General features: G+C 39.9%; 2 protein-coding genes across 3 annotated transcripts in view; both read left to right on the top strand.

Moving 5' to 3' along the window:
- Window positions 1-12344, top strand: part of LOC142226008 (putative ATP-dependent RNA helicase DDX43) — a 505423-nt gene that overhangs the window by 202197 nt on the left and 290882 nt on the right. The gene's annotated exons all lie outside the window — the stretch shown is intronic.
- Frmd5 (FERM domain containing) overlaps window positions 1-12344 on the top strand; it is a 137530-nt gene that overhangs the window by 26056 nt on the left and 99130 nt on the right. For both annotated transcript variants that reach the window (XM_075295837.1, XM_075295838.1), the window contains exon 2: window positions 7201-7305. In XM_075295837.1, the coding sequence (XP_075151952.1) occupies window positions 7201-7305 (105 nt within the window). The remainder of the gene's footprint in view (window positions 1-7200; window positions 7306-12344) is intronic.

The following is a 12344-nucleotide window of genomic DNA, read 5'->3' as shown; positions in this document are numbered from 1 at the left end:
GCCAGCCTTGATCCAAGCATGACAAAACTTTTTGAAAAATGTCACCTGATCTAGTTGTGGTGTGTGTTACTGGAAGTGAAGATAATGAATTGTTTTGAAATATTTTTCAAAATTGGTGGAAGCTATTATGAAATCATCCGTTGGTTTTTCATGAGGACTTATGAGTCTCGAGAGAACATCCGCATGTCCGAAATCTTGAGTGTTTGTGTACCTGATTTCAAACTCATATGTTACTAAGATCAGTGCCATCTTTGAAGTCTATTCGCTGTATAAACACCCAGTAGAAACTCTCATTACCCGGTAATCTTGTAGGTAAGCCTATTTAAAAATTAATAACCACTTATTAATTGGCATCGCTTCGGATTACATTTACATACGCATGTCCTAGAAGGAAAGTACTACTCCCCAGGCATACTTTCGGCCATAAAATAAGTAGTGCATTTAAAGCATATAATCACCTAATATGTAATGACTTATTCGTAGATACACCAAAGCTTGCAAAATAGCCACTTATTGTCTCAGGCAACCAAATCTCGAAAATATTGATTTCTATCGCCGATTATAATGGATCAAAATATGGCGAGTGATGCTGTAATAGAAGAACTACTTGAATAGAAACGAATATTGTATAAATAAACAAAAAATCTAATAAATAATCTAAATAAGATAAAAATTTCTTAACGGAACAATTTTCAGAATTACCGTTACATTACATATTCTTTTTGATTTTTTATGTAAGTGCTCGATTATGTGAATAATTATACCTAATGGTACCACCATTTATTCTATTTTATTAATTCGTTAACTACAAGTGCATAAAATTTGAGAATAACAATTCGAAAATTACCGAGAAGTATTTATTTTTGTCATTACAAGTTAGTCATTATAACTCGCCGCAAAGTAATGCAACGTGTAATGACAGCTTTACTCCTGGTAATGTCAATTGTAATGAGATGTGGTTACCTAGTTTTTGCTGGGCAGGAATGCCGTTGATCCAAATATGGTAAGCAATGGCATATGATCAGTGCGTAATGTGACCAAATAACATAGAATGAAAAACTTGAACACCAAATATCAAATATAGATTCTCTTTCTCAATCTGGTTGTATTTTTTCAGCTGTAGCCAATAAAGATCTTACCTCAGATCTATTTTCATGAGCCTTAAGATTTTAGACCTCCCTAATCTTTTCCGGGTCTGAGCGTGAATATGATGAAACAATTCATCCAAACTTTGTTTGTGCTATGAAATATCTTTACCAACGCCCATGATGTTGTCGATGTACACCTTTGCGTGGTCAAATCCTAATGAGTTGTGGTCGAAAACATTCCTGTATGATTTTTTTATTTATATTGGAAATTTAGCTGCCTAAAGAAAAATTTGGCTGCCTAAAAGAGCCAACGTCTGATATGTAGCATGTCACTGTCCTTGAATTTTCTACAAACGCCCAATTTTATATTTTTATATTTTTTTCCGGGAATAAAATCCTCCCATTCTAAGCAGTAGGTTAGGTTAAAGTGGCAGCCCGATTAAGATTCAGGCTCATTTAGACTATTCAGTCCATTGTGATACCACATTAACTAAAAGTACTTATTACATATGGGCACTTCTAGTTTTAACCGCTGAACCTTCTCGATTATTTTCTTCTGTTGAATATTTGCCATATTTGCTTGGTGTCGTTACAACCCTTGCAATTCTTGCCATCATGACAGCCTTCTCACGCAGTAAGAGCTTGCAGGTAGCCAGAGGTATACCAACAGATTCTAGTTCCCCTGGAATATGTAAGGTAGTTCCTAGCCTTGCTAGCTCATCCGCTTCGATGTTCGCCGGTATGTTCTATGGCCAGGCACCCATATTAGGTGAATATTGTGCTGCTCAGCCATCTCATTAAGAGATTTGCGGCAGTCGATGGCCGTTTGCGAGTTGAGGAACACAGAGTCCAAGGATTTTATTGCAGGTTGACTGTCTGAGTATATATTAATGCCAATATTGCTTGGAGCATTACTTCTCAGCCAATTAACCACTTCTCTTATTTGCTAATATTTCAGCCTGAAAAACACTACAGTGATCAGGTAATATTTTCGCTATTCGAAGTTCCAGATCTTTAGAATATACTCCGAAACCCACTTGGCCATCCAATTTGGAGCCATCAGTGTAGAAATCTATATATCTTTTATTCAAACTTATTGTCGAAAAGTGGTCTCGCCAAAGTGTAATCCACTACGTTAGGCACATCTGGCGTTATTTTGAGGACCGAACTGTGGCCGTAACTTTTTTCCGACCACAGCGATAGCTCGCGCAACCGCACAGCCGTTGTTGCAGTTGACTGTTTGGCAAAATGTCTAAAGGCAATAGATGCAGTATGACATTAAGGGAATTTGTTCCTGTCTTGCTGAATGCACCTGAGATACACAAGCACGCCATACGCTGTCTAAACTTGTTGGCTGGTGAAGTGCCGGCCACCAGACTACAACACCATATAGCATGTAGGTCTAACCACTGCCGTGTATAGCCAATGCACAATTTTTGGTTTTAGTCCCCATTTTTTCCTGTTGGCTTTTTGCACGAGTATAAAGCTACCGTTGCTTTCCTCGCCCTTTCGTCTATATTAAGCTTAAAGTTCAGCTTCCTGTCCAAAATAACGCTAAGGTATTTTGCACACTCACTAAAGGGAATTTCAATACACCGTAAGGAAATGGGCCTAACCGTGGGAGTTTTGCGATCTTTGCAGTACATGACTAGTTCTGTCTTTGCAGGATTTACCCCAAGACCATTATCTTTCGCCCATTTCTCAGTCATCCGGAGGGCTCTCTGTATAATATCTCTAACTGTTGATGGGAATTTTCCCCTGACTGCAAGCGCCACAACATCTGCGTATGCCACCACTTGTATCCTTTCTTTTTCTAGGGAAACCAGAAGGTCGTTTATAGCAACATTCCAAAGGAGAGGTGATAGATAGTGAGCTTTCAATAAAGCTGACTAGTTCATGTAATGCGGTCTCGGTAGACCTGCCCTTCGAGTATGCATGTTATCGTTTCGACAGCAAACTTGAATCGACGAGTTCTAACATAAATATCTATCATCCTCTCCAGAGTCTTAAGTAGGAATGAGGATAAGCTGATTGGTCGGAAATCCTTCGCACTCGAGTGAGAGGCTTTTCCCGCTTTAGGTATGAAAACGACTTTTGTTTCCCTCCACATTCCTGGAATATGTGCTATATATATCGCCGACAACTAGGGGATAATTCTTTCAGCCACCGCTTGTAACTCCGCCGGAGTAATTCCATCAGGTCCGGGGGATTTGAATGATCCAAAGCTATTTAACGCCCATTTTATTCTAGCTTCCGATACATTTTCCTCGATAGGAAACGACCGCTGAGCCACTGTGGCACCGCCAGTACATGGTTCAACCGTCTGATTTCCGGGAGAATGTGTGTCCAATAGTACCTCCAGCGTCTCCTCACTGGACGTTGTCCAATTGCCCTCCGATATTTTAATGAAACCTGGAGCGGTGTTCGTGGATGCTAGTACCTTCCGTAGTCTGGACGTATTCTCAATGCTGCTGCAGTAATCATTCCAAGAGTTATGCTGAGGCTTTCTCCGTTCCTCCTCTCAGATTCTTCTTGTAAGCGTCCCAATCCACAGGAGCTCTGGCGGACTTTGCTTTGTTAAAGAGCTTCCTGCACGATTTCCTCATATTACCTAACTCCGTAGACCACCATGGTGGTCGATTTTTCCCCTTGGCTTCCCTCTGGGGCATGCAGCTTTCAGTGAAATGTTGAAGGCCTTAGTAATCCTCTCCACTGCGTGTTCGATAACTTGCACAGTGCTCATATTTGTCTCTGGTATTTCCGGTATCATCATATTGAACGATTCCCTATGCCTATTCCAGTCAGCTTTCCTAACATTTGGCGGAAATATGGTCTTGGTGGTATGAACATCAAATTTGAAACTGATGTAGCGATGATCTGAGAAGCTATGTTCACTTAAAACCTGCCAATCAGATATCATTTCATTCAGTTCTTGCGAGGCCAAGGTGACGTCCAAAACCTCTTGCCTGTTTTTAGTAACAAAGGTTGGGGCATCTTCCATATTGCAAACTACCAAATTAGTACGCAAAATAAACTCCAGGAGTGACTCTCCTCTTGTATTAATGTCACCACTTCCCCATATACTATGATGTGCATTTGTCCAATGACTCCTCAACTAAGGTGTTAACGGCACATGGAGGCATCTCCCTATCATGTCCCATGTAGACCGAAGATACCCAATATTTGCATTTGGCTATTTCTAAACTGGCAACGACAGTGTCTGTATTGCACATTGAAGGAAGCAGAAACAAGATGAGCTCGTTTTTAGCAATTATACAGGCTCGAATTACATCGTTACCAGTATACTGCAATAGTTTGAACCCCGGAGTACTTAATTCACATATTTTGTTTGTATAAACATATGGTTCTTGAATAAGAACTATATCTATGTCCCCTTTCATCAGGAGAGCTTTTAAGGCAGCACATGCAGGCTTACAATGGTGAAGATTTATCTGGATGATCCGTAGGACCATCGAGATTTTCAACAACCGTCACATCAGCCGCTTCAATCGAGTCATCAAGAATGTCCTCTTCAGAGATATCGGTGACTCTCGCAATAACCATAGGTTCAACTTTGGTGAGTTCTGAGGCAGTAGAAGCCTCCTCACGCATACGGTATCTATCCATGTCTTCAAATGTCTTGGTATCCCCCTCGACTTCGCAAGAGGATCCGCTTACTTCTCATTCAGACAGAGGCTTGTCCATTTCTGAATCCTTTAGCTGATCGTTTTTATACACCTTCATTTGGATATAATGAAAGCCATAACATACACGGCCCTGGGTCTTTGCTAGATGTGGCAAAGACTGAGTGTTCAATATAAACACTGTATGCCGTCTTGGCCCATCCACTTCATCCAAACGGCCAACCTTCCAATCAGCTGTTGGAAGATCTGGATTGCATTGTTTCAGTCTATTTAAAATAGATTCAGGGTCAGGAGGGTTTGCAGGTATCCACGCATGTGCTCTAGGTCTAGCCGGTATGTCTTTCTTCTCGACTAACATTAGAGCAGCTCCTTCCCAAACTACACCAATTAGTATCAGAGCAGCTTCAAAACATTCTACAGACCTCTGGTCCTCAAATGCGACTAGCTTAAATCGTCCTTGATACCAACCAGCCTCTTGGTGTCGAGGATCTGGGCCGGGAAACTTTTCCAGCACCTGTGAATAGACGCCAGGCAAAGCATTCTCAATTTCCCCCCATTTTTGCTTTGGAACCATACCGTCCAATGCTCCTTTATTAATGATAGCCATCACAAGGCTGTCTTTAGCAACTGAGGCAAACGATCTTTGATCCCTTTTGGAGGATGGCAGCTCATCCGGTGATCTTTCCCTTTTTCCAGCCTCAAGAATTCCTTCAGCCCATTTTATGGAATCGCTTTGTTTAGCCGACAACGTGCTTGGGTCGACTGATCCTAATTTCTTTAAGATAAACAAAGCATTTCTGCGTTCCTTGAATCTCTTTCGTGAGGGATTACCTCCTTTTGATGCCGTTACCTTGGTAAAGGTTCGACTTGTCAAAGTGTCGCCACCTGTCGACCCGTCTACAAGTCGACTAATTGGGCCTAACTATTGGTCATTGTCCAAATTTATAACTCCAGTCGATACCCGTCCACTGGGCCCTGAAGTTAGCAACCCGGTGGATGTCTTTGAATTTCTCTGCATGGTGGCCTAATATCCCACCACACTTGAAATTCGTAGTAAGTACTTATTACGATGATTTTATCCGCTATTAAAAACACGTCCGTTTCGTTCGACGGTTGACTGATAAATAAAAATCGTGACCCTGAATCTATTTTCTAAGCAGTAGGGGAAGACAATAACTAGGGAGAAATAATTTCGAGTATTTACACTAGCTTGAGCTGTTTTATTTTGGTAAATATTTACATAAAAATGTTAAATTGAAATTGTATGAATTGACGTAAAAATTGATTTGGTGTTTATTATAGAAGCTGAGGAAGAGGCGCATCTACGTTATTATGTCCAAAGGATAGAAAGTTACGCTATTAACCCACTTGAGTTGCCCGAAACTTTGTAACTACATACTTGAATATGAAGAGGCTGTTAGTTAATGGGATGCTTTGCTTTTGAAGGTATAATAGGGTAAATAAACCTGCCTTCAAGTACATGTTGGGCGTGTTAGCAGCCCACTATCCACCTCATCCCTGGTAAAATTAAGTGTTGTTCAATGCTTCTTTGTCGAAGGTGGCTACTAAAAAGGGAAAAGATGGAGACGTATCTGTTGCCGGAGCAAAGTTCTTAAAGAAGCCATAAACATATTTGGAGAACGCATATGCCCAAAGTGGATATATTTCATCAAAACGGAGGAGAAAAAAGAAAATTGCATTATCTTTTTACGTTTCTCATGGAATTTCAAGAATAATAGGATGGATTATTGTACCTATTTATACCAGGAAGGAGCACTATAATTTAAATGTAAAGCTTTTATTTTATTTTCTAAATATGAAAGAATTTTTAAAATATGTACAGATCTGTCTCCATGAAATGAGGATTCGGTACTGGGATGTATGTCATCCTGATGTATGACACGACTCTTTCATTTGTTTCTTTTTATTTTAGGTTATTGACTTGAAATTACAAAGAAATTATGCATTTTCGTAGAAACTCCCTTGAATTTTTTGAGGAAATTATTCCCATAATGTTTCCCCTTTTGTTGGCATTCGTAATACCAATTTTCTCCCAGGGAAGAGTATCTCATTTTCGAATCTGGTTTGGAATAAGGAAAATTCCCCAGGGACAGTTTGTTGAGAATAGGGGAACAAGGAAGAGGGAAAAATCCCTGGGAGTTGTTATTCAGAATTGGGCTACATTTGTCACTTCTAATGAATTCACCGAGGAGTTTGATTTCTGAATTGCAAAATTTACTTTTGCAGTTCACAAATTCTCGTCGCCACAACTGCTATGTTTTTTTATTGAGGTGAATGGAAACCGAGGTTGTAATTGTAATATAATTCAGTTTATAGTTGAGCACATCTGTTGTGCTCGTGTATTCAGAAATGCGGTAAACTAAATGATCATACCAGTGAGGCCGTAAATAAACATAAGTTACATACATAAGACATATATAATATGTGTGTTTTCTTGCTCTTTTCAGGCTTTCCATAGGGGATGTTTCTTATTGGATAACATCTGCGATCAACTGCAAATAAAAGACAAAGACTACTTTGGAATACGTTATATTGATACATCAAAACAGAGGGTATGTAATTTCAAGATATTTGCCGATACGTAGACATGCGATGACTTGAATCACCATTTTGCCGAAAAATTATTCGATATTGAGTCAAACCTTTTTTAGCACTTCGCTTGTAAAAATGTAAATCATCAATATCGTTTATGAATGTAGAAAAAAGACGTAGCGAGGCAAATAAGTTATTGTAAAAAATATAAAAAAGAGCCTTCTAACCTGCCCCGTGGTGCAATGGTTAGCATGCCCGCCTTGCATACACAAGGTCGTAGGTTCGATTCCTGCTACGACCGAACACCAAAAAGTTTTTCAGCGGTGGATTATCCCACCTCAGTAATGCTGGTGACATTTCTGAGGGTTTCAAAGCTTCTCTAAGTGGTTTCACTGGAATGTGGAACGCCGTTCGGACTCGGCTATAAAAAGGAGGTCCCTCGTTTTTGAGCTTAACATGGAATCGGGCAGCACTCAGTTATAAGAGAGAAGTTCACCACTGTGGTATCAAAATGGACTGAATAGTCTAAGTGAGCCTTATACATCGGGCTGCCACATAACCTAACCTAACCTAACCTGCCTCTTAAGTATATTAATTAAGCAATCCACCAATAGGTCACTGTCGCGTGGGGTTTAAAATCAAACTAAAATGCCTCAATAGTTTCAGAGATTCACTATAGGAATGTCCGATTGTATATATTTCAAAGTTCATTGAGTCTGATGCAGGGAGCGGAGCGGAGCGAGGAGAAAACCCAAAAGAAAAACCGCTTTGCTCCGAAAAACAAATATTAGATTTAATCAAATGCGTTGATAGCTTCTTTGAATTTCGTTTACTCTGGTATAATGTTTGCACAAGGAGTACAATTGAATGATATAATGAATTGAATTGAATTGAATGATATAATCTGGTATAATGTTTGCACAAGGAGTACAATTGAATGAATGAACATTTAGATAAAGCTCCCATATATATCATTCGCCCGATATCCACTTATACGGCCCCAGAAGCCAGAGGCCAAAGTTGTACTCCAATTTACATGAAGTTTTGTACAGGGAGTATAACTAATATTCCTATTATGCATGCCAAATTTGGGTGACATCGGTTCCCATATATATATTTCGCCCGACTTTGATTCATATGACCATGGAGACAAAAGTTTCACTTCGAATATTTTGAAATTGTGCGCAGAGAGTACAATTAGCATTTTAGCAAAGTGTGCCCAAGTTGGTCAAAATCGGTTAAGATTGAGACCAAGCCCCCATATACTATATGTTTTTCCGTTTTAAGGTGGGTACTATGTTCGGTTTTCGAGTGGAAACCCACTTTATTTTCGCGATTACTTTTCCTTGATTTCTAAGGTTTCTAAGGTTTAAGTAACATTCCGAATCTACATTCAACCGTCAAACTGAATGGACGTGCTTTTAATAACGCGTTAAGTAAATTTTATTGTAATAAGTACTTATTACGTTTCAAATGTGGTGGTATATTAAGCCACCATGCAGCGAAATTCAAAGTCACCCACTGGGCTGATACTTTCAGTGGCCAGTGGACGGGATTAAAGTTATAAATTTGGGCAATGACCAAGAGTTAGGTCCAACTAGTCTACCTGTAGACGGGTTGACAGGTTTCGGCAAGTCGCACCTATCCTAAGTTAACGACATCAAAAGGAGTTAATCCCTCCAGAAAGAGATTTAAGGAACGCTGAAATGCCTTATTTATCCAAAAGATTAGGATCAGTCGACTCAAGCAATTTATAGGCTAAGCCTTAAAATGGGTGCAAGGAATTCTTGAATTCTTTGCTACTCACAGGTGTTCGAAAAGTTTCTTGACCAGATCTTCGACACCATGAGACTGGTTGGTATCAAGGACCGTGGTGCAATGTTTAGCATGCCCGCCTTGCATACACAAGGTCGTGGGTTCGATTCCTGCTACGACCGAACACCAAAAAGTTTTTCAGCGGTGGATTATGCCACCTCAGTAATGCTGGTGACATTTCTGAGGGTTTCAAAGCTTCTCTAAGTGGTTTCACTGGAATGTGGAATGCCGTTCGGACACGGCTATAAAAAGGAGGTCCCTTGTCATTGAGCTTAACATGGAATCGGGCAGCACTCAGTGATAAGAGAGAAGTTCACCACTTTGGTATCACAATGGACTGACTAGTCTAAGTGAGCCTGATACATCGGGCTGCCACATAACCTAACCTAACCTAAGGACGTTTTAAACTAATCGCATTTGAAGACCAGAGGTCTATTGATTGTTTTAAATCAGCTTTGATACTAATTGGTGAAGTTTAGGAAGAAGCTACTCTAGAGTTAGCCGAGAAGAAAGAAATACCGGCTACAACTACAGCACATACATGGATTCCTGCAAACACTCTTGATCCTGAATCTATTTCAAATAGTCTGAACCAACGCAATTCAGATTCTCCAATCACCGATTGGATCACGATGGATCAACGATCGTTTGCCTTAGTTGCTAAAGACAACCTTGTGATGACTATCATTAATAAAGGAGCATTGGACGCAAAAATGGGGGGAAATTGAGAATGCTTTGTCTGGCGTCTACTCACAGGTGCTGGAAAAGTTTCCCGGCCCAGATCCTCGACACCAAGAGGCTGGTTGGTATCAAGGACGATTTAAGCTAGTCGCATTTGAGGACCAGAGGTCTGTAGAATGTTTTAAAGCTGCTCTGATACTAATTAGTGAAGTTTGGGAAGGAGCTGCTCTAGAGTTAGTCGAGAAGAAAGACATACTCGCTAGACCTAGAGCACATACACACATGCATACCCTGACCCTGAATCTATTTTAAATAGACTGAAACAATGCAATCCAGGTCTTCCAACAGCTGATTGGATGGTTGGCCGTTTGGATGAAGTGGATGGACCAAGACGCAAGCAAAGTCTTAGGCTATGTTATGGCTTTCATTATATACAAATGAAGGCATATAAAAACGATCAGCTTAAGGATTCGGAAATCGACAAGCCTCTGTCTGAATCAGAAATAAGCGGATCCTCTTGCGAAGTCGAGGGAGATACCAAAGATGCAGACTTGGACCCTGCCTACATTTTTTGAATTTGGGGGCGCTTCTGAGAATCCCCAGTACGTCGAAAACAATCATATACGATATCAAAAACTCGTCGGAAAAGCGCCGTCACTATTGAGAAGTTGTACCACGCCAAGTTACTACAAAAAGGTTTCGCATGAGTGCAATTATTAGGTGCCTTTATAGATCAATTTAGAACGACGCCAATAAGAGACCCTCCAAACAATCAGAAAAAACACATTTTAAGATAGTGGTAAAAGAATCATTGTGGTCGAGTAAAACACGTTTGTTTAGATATTTATTAATTTGATTAATCATTTACAAATTCTTAAAAATATAACATTTATACCACTATCACATCACATTTAACATAATTTTTTGCATTAATGATGATGTAGAGTTACAAGTAGCGAGCTACATGTTGCAGCGTCTATCAGTCAGTGTTTTTATTCGATATAGGCAGCGTGTCTGTAAAATATTTGAAAAACAATCACTTTATTCCATTTGGAAAATCAAAAATTGTTCACCAATATACCTTTCACAATTTTAAGCGTAAAATCTACGTTTTCAGAACTTTATTTTCGTTTTTATTTAAATAAAATATAACAAGTTGGTTGCGCTTGGCGTTTCACAAAAAATAAAATGGCTTTTGTAAAAGTAGTAATGGCAAAATACATGTATGAAGTACATTTTGTACTTTATGATATGCTGCCCCCCATCACAGTAGGATGGTTGTAGTGACATTTACGAGTCTGTGGTAGCGATGAAGATGAAATGGAACTTTGAAATGCTGGCAGGGGATAGACACCGTATGCAAGAGAAGGTTTCTACTGCCTCAAAACTCACCAAACTTGAACCTAGAGAACTTGCGAGAGTCACCGAGATCTCTGAAGAGGATATTCTTGATGACTCGATTGAAACGGCTGATGTGACGGTTGTTGAAAATCTCGATGGCCCTACGGATCCTCCAGATAAATCTTCACCATTGTAAGGCTGCATGTGCTGCCTTAAAAGTTCTCCTGATGAAAGGGGACATAGATATAGTTCTTATTCAAGAACCATATGTTTATAGAAACAAAATATGTGAATTAAGTACTCCGGGGTTCAAACTATTGCAGTATACTTGTAATGATGTAAATCGAGCCTGTATAATTGCTAAAAACGAGCTCAACTTATTTCTGCTTCCTTCAATGTGCAATACAGACACTGTCGTTGCCAGTTTAGAAATAGCCAAATGCAAACATTGGGTATCTTCGGTCTACATGGGACATGATAGGGAGATGCCTCCATGTGCCGTTAACACCTTAGTTGAGGAGTCATTGGAAAAAAAGACAAAACTCATTATGGGATGCGATGCAAATGCACATCATAGTATATGGGGAAGTGGTGACATTAATACAAGAGGAGAGTCACTCCTGGAGTTTATTTTGTGCACTAATTTGGTAGTTTGCAATAAGAGAGATGCCCCAACCTTTGTTACTAAAAACAGGCCAGAGGTTTTGGACGTCACCTTGGCCTCGCAAGAACTGAATGAAATGATATCTGATTGGCAGGTTTTAAGTGAACATAGCTTCTCAGATCATCGCTACATCAGTTTCAAATTTGATGTTCATACCACCAAGACCATATTTCCGCCAAATGTTAGGAAAGCTCACTGGAATAGGAATAGGGAATCGTTCAATATGATGATACCGGAAATACCAGAGACAAATATGAGACAAAAGCTCACTGGAATAGGTATAGGGAATCGTTCAATATGATGATACCGGAAATACCAAAGACAAATATGAGCACTGTGCAAGTTATCGAACACGCAGTGGAGAGGATTACTAAGGCCTTCAACATTTCACTGAAAGGCTTCCAGACTACGGGAGGTGCTAGCATCCACGAAAACCGCTCCAGGTTTCATTAAAACATCGGAGGGCAATTGGACAACGTCCAGTGAGGAGACGCTGGAGGTACTATTGGACACACATTTTTCCGGAAATCAGACGGTTGAACCATGTACTGGCGGTGC

Source organism: Haematobia irritans, chromosome 2 (genome assembly GCF_050003625.1).
Source record: "Haematobia irritans isolate KBUSLIRL chromosome 2, ASM5000362v1, whole genome shotgun sequence".
NCBI classification, from domain to species: domain Eukaryota; kingdom Metazoa; phylum Arthropoda; class Insecta; order Diptera; family Muscidae; genus Haematobia; species Haematobia irritans.
This window is presented reverse-complemented; position numbering and strand designations above follow the sequence as displayed.